Source organism: Bombina bombina, chromosome 4 (assembly GCF_027579735.1).
Source record: "Bombina bombina isolate aBomBom1 chromosome 4, aBomBom1.pri, whole genome shotgun sequence".
Taxonomy (NCBI): Eukaryota; Metazoa; Chordata; class Amphibia; order Anura; family Bombinatoridae; genus Bombina; species Bombina bombina.
Genome location: NC_069502.1, coordinates 971,366,251 through 971,386,413, shown reverse-complemented (window position 1 = coordinate 971,386,413; position 20,163 = coordinate 971,366,251). Strand labels below are relative to the sequence as shown.

Here is a 20,163-nt window from a genome sequence, read left to right as displayed (position 1 = left end):
TATCCCACAGTTCATACAAGTACAATTATAGACTGTGTACAGTACTTATAGTATGTAATAGATTCTCAAATAATAGTAATTCTGTGAGCAATGAACTTCCTTTTGCTATCTATTTACTATGTTCTACCTCAATAATTTATTATGTTAGTTCATCATGTCTGTGTACGTTCTCCCCCACCTGCTTTGTGATTCCTGTAGTACTTTTTGGTTTATAACCCACTTTCAAATGTATGGAAGGCTTAGCAGTTACATTGAAAAATAAATAAAAAGGAAAGGGAAGATAGTGTATTATATCAAGAATGTTTTAATATGGAAGTGTAGAACTGTAGAGATGCAATTACATTTATAGGCACAATGAATCTATGGGGCAACTACATTTGAGTCAGCTGTATTTGGCATAACCAGAAGGAGGCTGTCCGGCATCACATGACCACAACCTGCACTACAGAGAGAGGGCTGAAGACCGCTAGTAGATCCAAATCAGTTTGATTAACAGTGGGGAGAACCGTGTAGCTTAATGACTCAAGGACTCAGATTTATAAAGAGCTGCTTGTATTGTGGCGACTTATTTACTTAATTTTTGTACTTAAAGTCTACTAGAAACGTTTTGTTTAATAAGATAGATAATCCCTTTATTACCAATTCCCCAGTTTTTACCTCTGTGATTACCATGTATCCAAGCCTCTGCAGACTGTTCCCTTATTTCAGTGCTTTTCACAAACTTGCTTTTCAGACAATTAGTGCTTACTCATAAATAACCCCATGGGAGTGAGCACAATGTTATCTATATGGCAAACATAACTTAGGGCTGTCTAGCTGTGAAAAGCAAATACAATGCACTGAGATCAAAGGCGGATTTCAAGGTCTTAGAAATCAGCATATGAGCCTACCTCAATAAAGAATACAAATAGAACAAGGCAAAAACATGTATTTCAAATAACAAAATAAATGTAAAGGAGTTATAATTAAATTTAATGCAATGTTTAAAATACTAATAAAAATGATAATACAAAAAAAAATGTTTGTTGGGAACACATTCAAGGGAAGAAACTTACAATGTCCCTTTAAAGGGGTGATGAAATACAGCTTCTAGGAGCATTCAGAAGGTAATAAGTAGAGGTAGGCTGTTATCCTACAATGCTTTAAAAGTTTTGAGGGAAAATATACACTTTACTGTCGCTTTAAACTCTGTTCTTATAATGTTGCACACAAAGCACAACTGATTAGGCATAGATTTTAGGCTTCTAATGGAATTTCTCAGAGCATGTTAGTGTTATATGCAGCTCTTAAAGTTAGTTCAAGTTGCATTAATTACTGATCACAAAGACAAAAAGTTTGTTAATGGTGTTATTTAATTGCTCATCCAGTTCCTGCAGCAGCATCTAGGCACCACCGCCCCCTACAGGTAAGCATACAGAATGCATATTGTGCTCTTTGTTTTTTTACAGTTATCTTATCAGATTATTTTTCTGTGCAGTTGAAAGTCCCACATTAGTTTATGACACAAAGACCTACACAATCCCAGGCCTGGCAAACATGGACAGGTGATTGCTGTTGTAGTTCAGGTAATTTAAGACACTTTTCTCCAACGCTTGCTTGTAGCCATTCTGTTCAAATATCAGCTTAAGGTATTTCTTAGGTTGTTCTGTAAGATTTATTTGCTCATCTGTCACTTGCTGGACTATTTGTTTCATAGATGGTTGCTCACAGACCTGGATAAACACATATACATGTTAATGTTAAGAAACATACAAATATACATAGAAGTATTTAAACGTTTCCTATTATAATGAAGAGCAATAATTTAATATTCACAGTCGGCTAGATTTGGAGTTTTGTCGGTAACGACCCGAAAAACTAACGCCGGCTTTTTTCTGGCCGCACCATAAAAATAACTCTGGTATTGAGAGTCCACATAAAGGCTGCGTTAGGCTCCAAAAAAGGAGCGTAGAGCATTTTTAACGCAGCTTCAACTCTCAATACCAGAGTTGCTTACGCAAGCGGCCAGCCTCAAAAACGTGCTCGTGCACGATTCTCCCATAGGAAACAATGGGGCTGTTTGAGCTGAAAAAAAACCTAACACCTGCAAAAAAGCCGCGTTCAGCTCTTAACGCAGCCCCATTGTTTGCTATGGGGAAACACTTCCTACGTCTGCACCTAACACTCTAACATGTACCCCGAGTCTAAACACCCCTAACCTTACACTTATTAACCCCTAATCTGCCGCCCCCCGCTATCGCTGACACCTGCATTTTATTTTTAACCCCTAATCTGCCGCTCCGTAAACCGCCGCTACTTACATTATCCCTATGTACCCCTAATCTGCTGCCCCTAACACCGCCGACCCCTATATTATATTTATTAACCCCTAATCTGCCCCCCTCAACGTCGCCTCCACCTGCCTACACTTATTAACCCCTAATCTGCCGAGCGGACCGCACCGCTATTATAATAAAGTTATTAACCCCTAATCCGCCTCACTAACCCTATAATAAATAGTATTAACCCCTAATCTGCCCTCCCTAACATCGCCGACACCTAACTTCAATTATTAACCCCTAATCTGCCGACCAGAGCTCACTGCTATTCTAATAAATGGATTAACCCCTAAAGCTAAGTCTAACCCTAACACTAACACCCCCCTAAATTAAATATAATTTTAATCTAACGAAATTAATTAACTCTTATTAAATAAATTATTCCTATTTAAAGCTAAATACTTACCTGTAAAATAAACCCTAATATAGCTACAATATAAATAATAATTATATTGTAGCTATTTTAGGATTTATATTTATTTTACAGGCAACTTTGTAATTATTTTAACCAGGTACAATAGCTATTAAATAGTTAAGAACTATTTAATAGTTACCTAGTTAAAATAATTACAAAATTACCTGTAAAATAAATCCTAACCTAAGTTACAATTAAACCTAACACTATACTATCATTAAATGAATTAAATAAAATACCTACAATTACCTACAATTAAACCTAACACTACACTATCAATACATTAATTAAATACAATATCTACAAATAACTACAATGAAATAAACTAACTAAAGTACAAAAAATAAAAAAGAACTAAGTTACAAAAAATTAAAAAAATATCTACAAACATAAGAAAAATATTACAACAATTTTAAACTAATTACACCTACTCTAAGCCCCCTAATAAAACAACAAAGCCCCCCAAAATAAAAAATGCCCTACCCTATTCTAAATTACTAAAGTTAAAAGCTCTTTTACCTTACCAGCCCTGAACAGGGCCCTTTGCGGGGCATGCCCCAAGAAGTTCAGCTCTTTTGCCTGTAAAAAAAGACATACAATACCCCCCCCAACATTACAACCCACCACCCACATACCCCTAATCTAACCCAAACCCCCCTTAAATAAACCTAACACTAAGCCCCTGAAGATCATCCTACCTTGTCTTCACCTCACCAGGTATCACCGATCCGTCCTGGCTCCAAAATCTTCATCCAACCCAAGCGGGGGTTGGCGATCCATCATCCGGTGGCTGAAGAGGTCCAGAAGAGGCTCCAAAGTCTTCATCCTATCCGGGAAGAAGAGGCGATCCGGACCGGCAACCATCTTGATCCAAGCGGCATCTTCTATCTTCATCCGATGACGACCGGCTCCATCCTGAAGACCTCCACCGCGGACCCATCTTCTTCCGGCGACGTCCAACTGAAGAATGACGGTTCCTTTAAGGGACGTCATCCAAGATGGCGTCCCTCGAATTCCGATTGGCTGATAGGATTCTATCAGCCAATCGGAATTAAGGTAGGAATATTCTGATTGGCTGATGGAATTAGCCAATCAGAATCAAGTTCAATCCGATTGGCTGATCCAATCAGCCAATCAGATTGAGCTCGCATTCTATTGGCTGTTCCGATCATTATAGGGTTAGTGATGCGGATTAGGGGTTAATAACTTTATTATAGTAGCGCTCAGGTCCGCTTGGCAGATTAGGGGTTAATAAGTGTAGGCAGGTGGAGGCGACGTTGTGGGGGGCAGATTAGGGGTTAATAAATATAATACAGGGGTCGGCGGTGTTAGGGGGAGCAGATTAGGGGTACATAAGGATAACGTAGGTGGCGGCGCTTTGCGGTCGGCAGATTAGGGGTTAATAAGTGTAGGCAGATGGAGGCGACGTTGAGGGGGGCAGATTAGGGGTTATAAATATAATACAGGGGTCGGCGGTGTTAGGGGGAGCAGATTAGGGGTACATAAGGATAACGTAGGTGGCGGTCGGCAGATTAGGGATTAAAAAAATGTATTCGAGTGTCGGCGATGTGGGGGGACCTCGGTTTAGGGGTACATAGGTAGTTTATGGGTGTTAGTGTACTTTAGAGTACAGTAGTTAAGAGCTTTAGAAACCGGCGTTAGCCCAGAAAGCTCTTAACTACTGACTTTTTTCCTGCGGCTGGAGTTTTGTCGTTAGATGTCTAACGCTCACTTCAGAAACGACTCTAAATACCGGAGTTAGAAAGATCCCATTGAAAAGATAGGATACACAATTGACGTAAGGGAATCTGCGGTATGGAAAAGTCGCGGCTGAAAAGTGAGCGTTAGACCCTATTTTGAGTGACTCCAAATACCGGAGGTAGCCTAAAACCAGCGTTAGGAGCCTCTAACGCTGGTTTTCACGGCTAACGCCAAACTCCAAATCTAGGTCAGTGTATTTCAGTGTATGATGCATTAGACAAGGCAAATTGAATTCCTAGAGAATATTACATAGGGCATTTGAAACTCATAGATACTTCCATAAAGGGATGACGTACTATAACAAATCCATATGAAATTGCACCATTTAAAGGGATACTAAACACAATTTTTTTTCTTTTATGAGTCAGATAGAGCATGCAATTTTAAGCAACGTTCTAATTTACTCCTATTATCAAATTTTCTTCGTTCTCTTGGTATCTTTACTTGAAAAGCTGGAATCAAAGCTTAGGAGCCGGCTCATTTTTTGTTAAGCACCTGGGTAGCGCTTGCTGATTGGTAGCTAAATGTAGCCACCAGTCAGCAAGCACCACCCATGTGCTGTACCAAAAATGGTCCGGCTCCTAAACTTTCATTTTTGCTTTTCCAAATAAAGATACCAATAGAACAAAGATAAAAATTGTGGTTTAGTGTCCGTTTAAATATGAACACATTTTATTTTGTCTGGAAAAATAAGAAGTAACTAATATACCACTTCCTACTTGACCTGTTTGGTTAATAGGTACTTCCCACCAATCCTCAGCAAGCATTTACAGGAAGTGCTTGTCAACCAAAAATCCTTAAGATGAAGAAGTATCTTTAAGCAAATGAGCATCAGGAAACAGCTATTTTTTCCATGAAGAAAAAAAAGTTTAGGTGTTGCTTTTTCATATCCGTGATGGAAATGTTTGCAGTACAGTGTCAATTTAACATGGCAGAATAACTGTTGGCTTGGAACTACAATTCCCAGTTTGTTTGGCAGCCTGTAATTATATAAATATCTGTAGTACAGGAATCTGTAGACAAAATCAGTGAGGTTATTTTACAGAGAAGAGTAGCGATAATGACACTAAACAAGTCACCGCTAGAACATCATGTACAGAAATCTAGTATCAACTAAAGAGGGACAAAGTATTACTCTTATGCGAGAAGGTCTGAAGACCTAGATATAGAAAATGTAGCAAAAAGCAAGGTAGCAAATGGTATCTGCTCCCACAATACTGCAGCCGAAAGCTCTCGTGCAGCAATATTGCATCTACATTACCACCAGTAACTATCAGCACTGAAACGACTCAATACTCACCTGTAGCAATATCATAGGCTGAGGATTAGGTTTTTTTAAAACTACAGAGGGCGGCAGCACATTGTAACATAATGCACTACAGCCCCCTTAGGCATCACATTGTAATATAATGCACTACACCCTCTTAGGCAGCACATTGTAACATAATGCACTACAGCCCTCTTAGGCAGCACATAGTAACATAATGCACTACAGCCCTCTTAGGCAGCACATTGTAACATAATGCACTACAGCCCTCTTAGGCAGCACATTGTAACATAATGCACTACAGCCCTCTTAGGCAGCACATTGTAACATAATGCACTACAGCCCTCTTAGGCAGCACATTGTAACATAATGCACTATAGCCCTCTTAGGCAGCACATTGTAATATAATGCACTACACCCTCTTAGGCAGCACATTGTAACATAATGCACTACAGCCCAATTAGGCAGCACATTGTAACATAATGCACTACAGCCCTCTTAGGCAGCACAATGTAACATAATGTACCACAGCCCTCTTAGGCAGCACATTGTAACATAATGCACTACAGCCCTCTTAGGCAGCACATTGTAACATAATGCACTACAGCCTAGTCTTAGGCAGCACATTGTAACATAATGCACTACAGCCCTCGTATGCAGCACATTGTAACATAATGCACCACAGCCCTCTTAGGCAGCACATTGTAACATAATGCACTACAGCCCTCTTAGGCAGCACATTGTAACATAATGCACTACAGCCCTCTTAGGCAGCACATTGTAACATAATGCACTACAGCCCTCTTAGGCAGCACATTGTAACATAATGCACTACAGCCCTCTTAGGCAGCACATTGTAACATAATGCACTACAGCCCCCTTAGGCAACACATTGTAACATAATGCACTACAACCCTCTTAGGCAGCACATTGTAACATAATGCACCACAGCCCTCTTAGGCAACACATTGTAACATAATGCACTATAGCCCTCTTAGGCAGCACATTGTAACATAATGCACTACATCCCCTTAGACAGAACATTGTAACATAATGCACTACAACCCTCTTAGGCAACACATTGCAATATAATGCACTACAGGACTCTTAGGCAGCACATTGTAACATAATGCACTACAGCCCCCTTAGGCAACACATTGTAACATAATGCACTACAGCCCTCTTAGGCAGCACATTGTAACATAATGCACTACAGCCCCCTTAGGCAGCACATTGTAACATAATGCACTACAACCCTCTTAGGCAGCCCATTGTAACATAATGCACTACAACCCTCTTAGGCAACACATTGCAACATAATATACTACAGCCCTCTTAGGCAGCACATTGTAACATAATGCACTACAACCCTCTTAGGCAGCACATTGTAAAATAATGCACTACAGCCCCCTTAGACAGCACATTGTAACATAATGCACTACAACCCCTTAGGCAGCACATTGTAACATAATGCACTACAGCCCTCTTAGGCAACACTTTGTAACATAATGCACTACAGCCCTCTTAGGCAACGCATTGTAACATAATGCACTAAAGGACTCTTAGGCAGCACATTGTAACATAATGCACTACAGCCCCTTAGGCAGCACATTGTAACAGTATGCACTACAGCCCTCTTAGGCAGCACATTGTAAAACAATGCACTACACCCTCTTAGGCAGCACATAGTAAAATAATGCACTACAGCCCTCTTAGGCAGCACATTGTAACATAATGCACTACACCCTCTTAAGCAGCACATTGTAACATAATGCACTACAGCCCTCTTAGGCAGCACATTGTAACATAATGCACTACAGCCCTCTTATGCAGCACATTGTAACATAATGCACTACAGCCCTCTTATGCAGCACATTGTAACATTATGCACTACAGCCATCTTAGGCAGCACATTGTAACATAATGCACTGCAGCCTTTGTAGGCAACACATTGTAACATAATGCACTACGTCCCCATAGGCAGAACATTGTAAAATAATGCACCACATCCCTCTTAGGCAGCACATTGTAACATAATATACTACAGCCCTCGTAGGCAGCACATTGTAACATAATGCACTACAGCCCTCTTAGGAAGCACATTGTAACATAATGCACTACAGCCCTCTTAGGAAGCACATTGTAACATAATGCACTACACCCTCTTAGGCAGTACATTGTAACATAATGGACTACAGGGCTCTGAGGCAGCACATTGTAACATAATGCACTACAGCCCTCTTAGGCAGCACATTGTAACATAATACACTAAAGGATTCTTAGGCAGCACATTGTAACATAATGCACTACAGCCCCTTAGGCAGCACATTGTAACAAAATGCACTACAGCCCTCTTAGGCAGCACAATGTAACATAATGCACTCCACCCTCTTAGGCAGCACATTGTAACACAATGCACTACAGCCCTCTTATGCAGCACATTGTAACATTATGCACTACAGCCCTCTTAGGCAGCACATTGTAACATTATGCACTACAGCCATCTTAGGCAGCACATTGTAAAATAATGCACTACACCCTCTTAGGCAGCACATTGTAAAATAATGCACTACAGCCCTCTTAGGCAGCACATTGTAACATAATGCACTACAGCCCTCTAAGGCAGCACATTGTAACATAATACACTACAGCCCTCTTAGGCAGCACATTGTAACATAATGCACTACAGTCCTCTTAGGCAACACATTGTAACATAATGCACTACAGCCCTCTTAGGCAGCGCATTGTAACATAACGCACTACAGACCCTGAGGCAGCACATTGTAACATAATGCACTACAGCCCTCTTAGGCAGCACATTGTAACGTAATGCACTACATCCCTCTTAGGCAACACATTGTAACATAATGCACTATAGCCCTGTTATGCAGCACATTGTAACATAATGCACTACAGTCCTATTAGGCAGCACATTGTAAAATAATGCACTACAGCCCTTTTAGGCAGCACATCCAATAATATAAAAGGCCAAGTGTGTTTGTCCAAAGCTGTCATGCGCAGTAGAGACAGCGCGAGGACAAACACACCTGGCCTCAGAGTCTACCTGATCTGCTGTCCGCGGCGTGACAATGGTGGAAGAGAGAGCAAAATAGGTGGAAGAGAGCAAAATAGAGGGGAAAGAGCAAAAGAGAAGGGAACGAGCAATAAAGAGGGGAAAGAGCAAAAAAGAGGGAAAAGAGAGCGAAAGAGAGGGGGGAGAGAGAGAGAAAAAGAGAGGGAGAGAGAGCAATAGAGAGGGGGAGAGAGAGCAAAAGAGAGGGGGAGAGAAAAAAGGGGGGAAGAGAGAGAGCAAAAGAGAGGGGTAGAGAGAGAGAGCAAAAGAGAGGGGGAGAGAGAGCAAAAGAGAGGGGTAGAAAGAAAAGAGGGGGAGAGAGAGAGAGAGAAAGAGAGGGGGGAGAGAGAGCAAAAGAGAGGGGGGAGAGAGAGCAAAAGAGAGGGGGGAGAGAGAGAGCAAAAGAGAGGGGGGAGAGAGAGAGCAAAAGAGAGGGGGGAGAGAAAGAGCAAAATAGGGGGATAGAGAGAGAGTGCAAAAGAGAGGGGGGAGAGAGAATGGGGAGAGAGGGCAAACAAGAGGGGGAGAGTGAAAGAGCAAAAGAGAGGGGGAGAGAGAGAGAGAGCAAAAGAGAGGGGGATAGTGAGAGAGGGGGGAGAGAGAGCAAAAGAGAGGGGGGAGAGAGCAAAAGACAGGGGGAGAGAGAGCAAAAGAGAGGGGGAGAGAGAGAGCAAAAGAGAGGGGGGGGAGAGAGAGAGTGCAAAAGAGAGGGGGAGAGAGAGAGCGCAAAAGAGAGGTGGGAGAGAGAGCACAAAATAGAAAGGGGAGAGAGAGCGCAAAAGAGAGGGGGAGAGAGAGCAAAAGAGAGGGGGGAGAGAAAGCAAAAGAGAGAGGGGAGAGAGGGAGCAAAAGAGAGGGGAAAGAGCAAAAGAGAGGGGGGGAGAGAGAGCAAGGGATGGGACCGCTGTACTGCAAAAAATTGCCCGTGTAAACGGGCTTTAGGACTAGTTGTAACATAATGCACTACAGCCATCTTAGGGAGCACATTGTAACATAATGCACTACAGTCCCCTTAGGCATCACATTGTAACATAATGCACTACAACCCTCTTAGGCAGCACATTGTAAAATAATGCACTACAGCCCTCTTAGGCAGCACATTGTAACATAATGCACTACAGTCCTCTTAGGCAGCACATTGTAACATAATGCACTACAGCCCTCTTAGGCAGCACATTGTAACATAATGCACTATTATTATTATTATCAGGTATTTGTAGAGCGCCAACAGATTCCGCAGCGCTGTAAACATAGTCGGTGTGCAGGATAGCTTTTGTAGGGGTCAAGTGGGTAGAGGGCCCTGCCGAGAGTTTCACTGTTGTAGTCGGCTCTTATGAAGTGATCTGTAAACAGCTGGGCCCATAGGCTTACATTCTAAGGGGTTCAAGGGGAAAGCAATGGAGTTAGGGAGTGCTTGAAGCTGTTAAAACTAGGGGAGAGTCTTATGGAGCGAGGCAGGGAATTCCACAAGATGGTGGCTAGTCTGGAGAAGTCCTGTAAACGGGAATATGAGGAAGTAACAAGAGAGGAGGAGATCCTGACTGATCAAAGGGGACGGGAGGGAGAGTATCTAGAGACAAGTTCTGAGATGTAGGGGGGAGAAGTGCAGTTGAGAGCTTTATATGTCAGGGTGAGGATTTTATGTTTAATCCTAGAGGCAAGAGGAAGCCAGTGAAGGGATTGGCAGAGAGGTGCAGCAGATGAAGAGCGACGAGTAAGGAAGATTAGCCTGGCAGAGGCATTCATAATGGATTGTAAAGGAGCTATGCGGCAGCTAGGTAGACCAGAGAGGACGGAGTTGCAGTAGTCGAGGCGGGAAAGGATGAGAGAGTGGATTAAAATCTTGGTTGTATCTTGTGTAAGGAAATGTCTAATTTTAGTGATGTTTTTAAGGTGGAAGCGGCAGGCTTTAGCCAAGGACAGAATGTGAGGAGTGAAGGAAAGATCTGATTCAAGTGTGACCCCAAGACATTGGGCATGCGGGGTAGGGGTAATGATGGAATTATCAACAGTTATAGAAATTTTGGGGGTGGAGACAATGGAAGAAGGGGGGAAAATAAGGAGTTCAGTTTTGGAGAGATTTATCTTAACGTAGTGAGAGGACATCCAAGATGAGATGTGAGAAAGACAGTTAGTGACATGGGTTAGTAAGGAAGGAGGTAGGTCTGGTGCAGAGAGGTAGATTTGGGTGTCATCGGCATACAAATGGTATTGAAACCCATGGGACTTTATTAAGGAACCTAGTGACGACGTGCAGATTGAAAAGAGAAGGGGACCAAGGACAGAGCCTTGAGGTACCCCAACAGAAAGTGGTAACGGGGCAGAGGATGCTCCAGAGAAGGCTACACTAAATGTACGGTTAGTCAGATAGGAAGAGAACCACGAGAGAGCTGTGTCACAGATGCTGAAGGATTGGAGGGTTTGGAGCAGAAGAGGGTGGTCAACAGTGTCAAAGGCTGCAGCCAGGTCGAGGAGGATAAGCAGAGAAAAGTGGCCTTTGGATTTTGCTGTAAGTAGGTCATTGGTAACCTTGACAATTGCTGTCTCTGTAGAGTGATGGGAACGAAATCCAGATTGCAGTGGGTGAAGAAGAGAGTTTAGTGTAAGGAAATGGGATAGACGTGCGTAAACTAGCTTTTCGAGGAGTTTTGAGGCAAGAGGGAGTAGGGAAATAGGGCGGTAGTTGGAAGGGGAGGTTGGATCGAGGGAAGGTTTTTTGAGGATAGGTGTGACCAGTGCATGTTTTAGAGATGGAGATATACCAGTGCTGAGGGAGAGGTTGAAAATGTGTGTGGGTATGGGGGTGAGGGTAGAAGAGAGGGAGGGGAGTAGCTGTGAGGGGATGGGGTCGAGGGGACAGGTAGTGAGGTGGGAGGGCAGTATAAGGGCAGAAACTTCATCCTCATTAACAGAGGCAAAAGAGCTGCATTTTTGGATATTTGGGTTTTGGGTGATCGTGAGCTTTTGCGGGGGTGGGAGATTGGAAGTATGTTGAGATCTGATTTCACTTCTGATGGTTGTCAATTTTGTTGTTGAAGTGGCTGGCAAAATCTTGAGCTGAGAGAGAGGTTGTGTTAGGAGGTGGGGGTGGGCGGAGAAGAGTGTTGAACGTGGAGAACAGACGTTTAGGGTTAGAGGAAAGAGTAGAGATGAGATTAGAAAAAACATAATTTATGCTTACCTGATAAATTTATTTCTCTTGTGATGTATCGAGTCCACGGATTCATCCTTACTTGTGGGATATCCTCCTTCCCTACAGGAAGTGGCAGAGAGAGCACCCACAGCACAGCTGTCTATATAGCTCCCCCCTTAGCTCCACCCCCCAGTCATTCGACCGAAGGCTAGGAAGAAAAAGGAGAAACCATAGGGTGCAGTGGTGACTGAAAGTTTAAAAAATATAAATATATATGCCTGTCGTAATAAACAGGGCGGGCCGTGGACTCGATACATCACAAGAGAAATAAATTTATCAGGTAAGCATAAATTATGTTTTCTCTTGTAAGATGTATCGAGTCCACGGATTCATCCTTACTTGTGGGATACCAATACCAAAGCTTTAGGACACAGATGAAGGGAGGGACAAGACAGGGACCTTAAACGGAAGGCACCACTGCCTGTAGAACCTTTCTCCCAAAAATAGCCTCCGAAGAAGCAAAAGTATAAAATTTGGAAAATTTGGAAAAAGTATGAAGCGAAGACCAAGTCGCCGCCTTACAAATCTGTTCAACAGAAGCCTCATTTTTAAAAGCCCATGTGGAAGCCACAGCTCTAGTAGAATGAGCAGTAATTCTTTCAGGAGGCTGCTGTCCAGCAGTCTCATAGGCCAAACGGATGATGGTTTTCAGCCAAAAGGAAAGAGAGGTAGCCGTAGCCTTTTGGCCTCTCCGCTTACCAGAATAAACAAAAAACAATGAAGATGTTTGACGGAAATCTTTGGTTGCTTGTAAGTAGAACTTTAAAGCACGAACCACATCAAGATTGTGCAACAGACGTTCCATCTTTGATGAAGGATTAGGACACATAGAAGGAACAACAATCTCTTGAATGGTATTCTTATTAGAAACAACCGTAGGAAGAAAACCAGGTTTGGTACGCAAAACCACCTTATCTGAATGGAAAATAAGATAAGGGGAATCACACTGTAAAGCAGATAGCTCAGAAACTCTTCGAGCCGAAGAGATAGCAACTAAGAACAAAACTTTCCAAGATAGAAATTTAATATCTATGGAATGCATAGGTTCAAACGGAACCTCTTGAAGAACTCTAAGGACTAAGTTTAGGCTCCAAGGTGGAGCAGCAGGCTTAAATACAGGCTTAATTCTGACCAAAGCCTTACTAAAAGTTTGAACGTCTGGGACATCTGCCAGACGTTTGTGTAGTAGAATAGACAAAGCAGATATTTGTCCTTTTAGAGAACTAGCTGATAATCCCTTCTCCAAACCCTCTTGGAGAAAAGACAATATTCTAGGAATCCTAATCTTACTCCACGAGTAACCTTTGGATTCACACCAATAAAGATATTTGCTCCAAATCTTATGATAGATCTTCCTGGTGACAGGCTTTCTAGCCTGAATCAGGGTATCAATGACTGACTCAGAGAACCCACGCTTTGATAGAACTAGGCGTTCAATCTCCAAGCAGTCAGACGCAGAGAAACTAGATTTGGATGTGAGAACGGACCTTGGATTAGAAGGTCCCGCCTCATTGGCAGGGTCCATGGTGGACCCAAGGACATGCCCACTAGGTCTGCATACCAAGTCCTGCGTGGCCACGCAGGTGCTATCAGAATCACCGAAGCTCTCTCCTGTTTGATTCTGGCAACCAGACGTGGAAGGAGAGGAAGCGGTGGAAATACGTAGGCCAGATTGAAGGACCAAGGTACTGCTAGAGCATCTATCAGTACTGCCTTGGGATCCCGGGACCTGGACCCGTAACGAGGAAGTTTGGCATTCTGACGCGACGCCATCAGATCCAATTCTGGTGTGCCCCATAGCTGAATCAGCTGAGCAAATACCTCCGGATGGAGTTCCCACTCCCCCGGATGAAAAGTCTGACGATTTAGAAAATCCGCCTCCCAGTTTTCTACTCCTGGAATGTGGATTGTTGAGATGGCAAGAGTGATCCTCTGCCCATCGGATTATTTTGGTTACCTTCATCATTGCTAGAGAACTCCTTGTTCCTCCTTGATGATTGATATAAGCTACAGTCGTGATGTTGTCCGACTGAAACCTGATGAATTTGGCTGCAGCAAGCTGAGGCCGCGCCTGAAGCGCCTTGAATATTGCTCTCAGTTCTAGGATGTTTATCGGAAAAAGAGATTCCTCCCGAGACCATAAGCCCTGTGCTTTCAGGGAGTTCCAGACTGCACCCCAGCCTACCAGGCTGGCATCTGTCATTACAATGAGCCACTCTGGCCTGTGGAAGTACATTCCCTGAGACAGGTGGTCCTGAGACAACCACCAGAGAAGAGAATCTCTGGTCTCCTGGTCCAGATGCAGTTGAGGAGATAAATCTGCATAATCCCCATTCCACTGTTTGAGCATGCATAGTTGCAGTGGTCTGATGTGTAGGCGGGCAAAAGGAACTATGTCCATTGCCGCTACCATGAGTCCGATTACCTCCATACACTGAGCCACAGATGGCCGAGGAATGGAATGAAGAGTTCAGCAAGTGGTTAAGAGTTTTGATTTTCTGACTTCCGTCAGAAATATTTTCATTTCTACCGAATCTATCAGAGTCCCCAGAAAGGAAACTCTGGTGAGAGGGAAGAGAGAACTCTTTTTTATGTTCACCTTCCACCCGTGAGATCTCAGAAAAGCTAACACAATGTCCGTGTGAGACTTGGCTAGCTGAAAAGTCGACATCTGAATTAAGATGTCGTCTAGATAAGGAGCCACTGCTATGCCCACAAGGTCGTAGAACCGCCAGAAGGGACCCTAGCACCTTTGTGAAAATTCTTGGAGCCGTGGCTAACCCGAAGAGAAGAACCACAAACTGGTAATGCCTGTTTAGAAAGGCAAATCTGAGAAATTGATGATGATTTCTGTGAATAGGGATGTGTAGATACGCATCCTTTAAGTCCACGGTAGTCATATATTGACCTTCCTGGATCAGAGGCAGAATAGTCCGAATGGTCTCCATCTTGAATGATGGAACCCTGAGGAACTTGTTTAGAATTTTGAGATCCAAGATTGGTCTGAAAGTTCCCTCTTTTTTGGGAACCACAAACAGGTTTGGGGACTGGGCGGATCACCCCCATGGTAAGCAGATCTTCTACACAGCGTAAGAACGCCTCTCTCTTTGTCTGGTTTACATACAATCGAGAAATATGAAATCTCCCCCGTGGAAGGGAGTCTTTGAATTCCAGAAGATATCCCTGGGACACAATTTCTAAAGTCCAGGGATTGTGAACATCTCTTGCCCAAGCCTGAGCGAAGAGAGAGAGTCTGCCCCCTACTAGATCCGTTCCCGGATCGGGGGCTACCCCTTCATGCTGTCTTAGAGGCAGCTGCAGGCTTCTTGGCCTGTTTACCCTTGTTCCAAGCCCGGTTAGGTCTCCAGACTGACTTGGATTGGGCAAAATTCCCCTCTTGCTTTGCAGCAGAGGAAGCCGAAACGGAACCACTCTTGAAGTTCCGAAAGGAACGAAAATTATTTTGTTTGATCTTCATCTTATTTGATCTATCCTGAGGAAGGGCATGACCTTTCCCTCCAGTGATGTCTGAAATAATCTCTTCCAGTTCAGGCCCGAATAAGGTCTTTCCTTTGAAAGGGATGTTCTAAAGTTTAGATTTGGATGACACATCATCAGACCAGGACTTAAGCCATAACGCCCTGCGTGCTAAAATGGCAAAACCTGAATTCTTTGCCGCTAATTTAGCCAGTTGAAAAGCGGCCTCTGTAATAAAAGAATTAGCCAACTTAAGGGCCTTGATTCTGTCCATAATCTCCTCTAACGGAGTCTCCATCTGAAGAGCCTCTTCTAGAGCCTCAAACCAGAAAGCAGCTGCAGTAGTTACAGGAACAATGCACGCAATAGGTTGAAGAGAAAAACCCTGATGAACAAAAATTTTCTTCAGGAGACCCTCTAATTTTTTATCCATAGGATCTTTGAAAGCACAACTGTCTTTGATAGGTATAGTTGTACGCTTAGACAGAGTAGAAATAGCTCTCTCCACCTTAGGGACTGTCTGCCACGAGTCCCGCATGGTGTCAGATATGGGAAACATTTTCTTAAAAACAGGAGGGGGAGAGAACGGAATACCTGGTCTATCACACGCCTTAGTAATAATTTTCACAATCCTCTTAGGAACTGGAAAAACATCAGTGTAAACAGGAACCTCTAAGTATTTATCCATTTTACACAATTTCTCTGGAACCACTATAGGGTCACAATCATCTAGAGTCGCTAATACCTCCCTGAGCAATAAGCGGAGGTGTTCAAGCTTAAATTTAAAGGCCGTCATATCAGAAACTGTCTGAGGAAGCGTCTCTCCTGAATCAGAAATTTCTCCCTCAGATAACAAATCCCTCACCCCTACTTCAGAGCATTGTGAGGGCATATCAGAAACGGCTACTAAAGCGTCAGACAGCTCAGCATTTTTTCTAAACCCAGAGCTGTCCCGCTTTCCTTGTAAAGCAGGCAGTTTAGATAAAACCTCTGTGAGGGTTGTATTCATAACTGTGGCGATGTCTTGTAAAGTAAAAGAATTTGACGCACTAGAGGTACTTGGCGTCACTTGTGCGGGCGTTACTGGTTGTGACACTTGGGGAGAGCTAGATGGCGAACCCTCATTTACTTCTGACTGAGAATCATCTATTGCTCTATTTTTAAGTGCTAATATATGTTCTTTATAGTTTATAGACATATCAGTACAATTGGGACACATTCTAAGAGGGGGTTCCACAATGGCTTCCAAACATATTAAACAAGGATTTTCCTTGGTGTCAGACATGTTAAACAGCCTAGTAAAGTAACAAGCAAGCTTGGAAAACACTGTAATCAAAGTAAAAAACACTTAGAAATAAAACGGTACTGTGCCTTTAAGAGAAAAAAAGCTGCACCAGTTCTGCAAAACAGTGTAAAAAAGCAGTAAACTTAACGAAATTTGTACAGTAGCATTATAAAGGCTTAGTAACTTTGCACAGCTATGCAAATAAAAAATTAACCCTTTAATGGCAAAAACGGATTGAAAAAACGTTAAACCCAGTAAAAAAGACTTTCAGCACCATGCCACAGCTCTGCTGTGGCTCCTACCTGCCCTTCAGAACGATTTGTGGAGGAAAAAACTTCTTTAACAACCCTCAAACACAGCAGAAATGACAGGAGAAGCAGTGATATGTCTCAGAGGAAAAGAAACTGTGCAACTGAGGCGCGAAAATAGGCCCCTCCCACCTCACTCGATGTTTTGAGGCCTATCAGAGAAACACCAGAGTGTCTCTTAATTAACCATGTGAGTTACAAAACTCAAAACCAAGCCACAATAACCCCTTTAGTCCCTTCAAAAATAATTTTTATAAATGCATCAAAAAACAAAATGTTTTTTCCTAACAGTGTCACCAGTAAGTAATGAGCCCTTCAAGCAAGCTGAAATTCTGAATACAGCTTACCCTTCCCTCATGGGGATATTGCCAGCCTTTTCTAGATTTAACACAGTCTGTCTAGAAAAATATAGACTGAACATACCTCATATGTAGCTTAGCCTGCAAACTGTTCTCCCAACTGAAGTTTTCAAATACTCTTCAGTCCTTGTGAGAACAGCAGTGGATCTTAGTTACAAAATGCTAAGATCATCATCCTTCTTGCAGAAATCTTTATCCCTTTTCTGCCAGAGAGTAAATAGTACACACCGGTACCATTTAAAATAAACTTTTGCTTGAGAAGTAAAAAACTACATTTTAGTCACCACATAGCTCTTTGCCCTTCCTAGCAGTTAAGCAGGCAGAGAGAATGACTAGGGGGTGGAGCTAAGGGGGGAGCTATATAGACAGCTCTGCTGTGGGTGCTCTCTCTGCCACTTCCTGTAGGGAAGGAGAATATCCCACAAGTAAGGATGAATCCGTGGACTCGATACATCTTACAAGAGAAATATTGTTGCTTATAAAGATTAAGGGCAGAATAGTAGGAGTTCAGAATGAACTTGTAGTGAAGAAAGTCAGCTGAACTCCGAGATACACTACACTACAGCCCTCTTAGGCAGCACATTGTAAAATAATGCACTACAGCCCTCTTAGGCAGCACATTGTAACATAATGCACTACAGCCCTCTTAGGCAGCACATTGTAACATAATGCACTACAGCCCTCTTAGGCAGCACATTGTAACATAATGCACTACAGCCCTGTTATGCAGCACATTGTAACATAATGCACTACAGCCCTCTTAGGCAGCACATTGTAACATAATGCACTACAGCCCTCTTAGGCAGCACATTGTAACATAATGCACTACAGCCCTCTTAGGCAGCACATTGTAACAGAATGCACTACAGCCCTCTTAGGCAGCACATTGTAACATAATGCACTACAGCCCTCTAGACAGCACATTGTAACATAATGCACTATACCCTCTTAGGCAGAACATTCTAAAATAATGCACTGCACCCTCTTAGGCAACACATTGTAACATAATGCACTACAGCCTTTTAGGCAGCCAGTGGGTTTAAGGGACTCTTCCCATTTTCATTTTTGCCCCCAAAAAGTAGTTTTAGCAACATTTGCCTTCTGCTAAAACAGCAAAACTGAAATGTAATTCCCACAAGATTTTAGATACAGAATTGCTGGCTGTAGAAGCTGAACAAGCTGTTAATAAATGTACCCCAGTTTCCGCTGCTACTATACTATTCTTTGGAGTTTGGTCACTAAAATGTAAAGACTTCTACATTTGCAGTGAGTAGGTCTCACAGAATAATATAAAAATAGTATAGAGGAGTTGGAAAGGCTGTTGAATCCACCCCACTGATAAGGACGAGATTCAGTTTCTATTCAGTACTTACATAGTACTTATTAGTGATATTGGGAGAATATAATTTAACATAGCCTAGTTTGTGATCCTGGAAGATGCAAACATCAGGTTCAGCACCTCTAAAGGAAGAAAACAGCTCCAACTCCACCATCCAATGGGCATTAGGCGTCACACCAAGGGCCAGGTACAATCCACATTACAAGGACCCAAAATATACTTCAGTGTGTTGAAGATGTGACACCACCCACACAGACCTGCAGTGGGGCAATTATGCCACCACTTCAATTCCTGTAGATTTCTGCCCTCAAAGTACTGATTAAGTAAAGTAAGTCAAATTCATACTGAGAGACCTAGACTCATATCTATTAATCTGAATATAAAAAATAGATTAAAAAGCAGGTTGAACGGCTGCTGCTACGCAATTGGTATCTGCTGACAATTCCTATGTTCAAATGTAAGGTGATACCATTAAAGGGATATTAAACAATGCTCCTTTGGTAAAAACAAATATGTTAAAGCAAAGTAAATATAAAAAGGAACAGAATGTGTAAAAAAAAAGAAGAGCAAACAACTTACTTGTTTTCTTCCAAAATTAGCACTTAGGAACTCTCAGTGTAGCCCCGCTCCCCGTGTGATATGAGATACATTTTTACTCTGTAAATTCTGGGCATAAGCAAATCTGACTCCCTGTTATCTAGTTATTCACTAGCCTACAGTTTTTCTGACATCAGGTTAAGATAAACCTTCCTGCAGAGGTCTCCTCCTCCTTGTAGGGCTGTGACAGGAAGTAAAAGACACTGCAAAAATGTAGTGTAAAAAATAAAAGGTCAATCCATTTAAATAGATGAATAATACATATTACAATGCTTTCTATTAAGTATAAGCAACTGCTTAGTGCTTTTTTAATACAACAATTAAACTGACTGTTTAACATCTCTTTAATTTCAGGTTTCAGCAATCCTGTGCACAATTATTGTTTCTATGGGACTCTAGCAGTAAATTTAGATTTGAGCTATTTATGGATTTACTGCCATAATGATTAATGTACTCAAATCTCTATTAAAAAATAAAATATATTTCCAAATAATTCAGTTAAATGTTAATAATAATTATAATAATATTATTTTTAATAATGATTCTAGAATCTGTATGTATATTTACCTGGACGAAATAAAAAAAAGATATCAATATATTCTTATTTATGACTTTCTATTGTTTAGATGTGCTATAGTAATTTGAAACATTAGATAAAAAAATACTGTTGTATAGACATGTTCTTCCCTGGCATGATTAATGTTTACCGCTGCATTACAAATGGTGAGATCGGCAAGAAGCATCTCTCAATCTTTCTAATAACAAATGCTT

At 42.1% G+C, this 20,163-nt stretch overlaps 1 protein-coding gene across 1 annotated transcript in view; it reads right to left on the bottom strand.

Moving 5' to 3' along the window:
• Window positions 1-1,334: 1,334 nt before the first annotated feature.
• CFAP61 (cilia and flagella associated protein 61) overlaps window positions 1,335-20,163 on the bottom strand; it is an 854,500-nt gene continuing 835,671 nt past the window's right edge. The window contains exon 26 of the mRNA XM_053712009.1: window positions 1,335-1,712. Coding sequence (XP_053567984.1) covers window positions 1,512-1,712 — 201 coding nt within the window. The 3' untranslated portion in view covers window positions 1,335-1,511. The remainder of the gene's footprint in view (window positions 1,713-20,163) is intronic.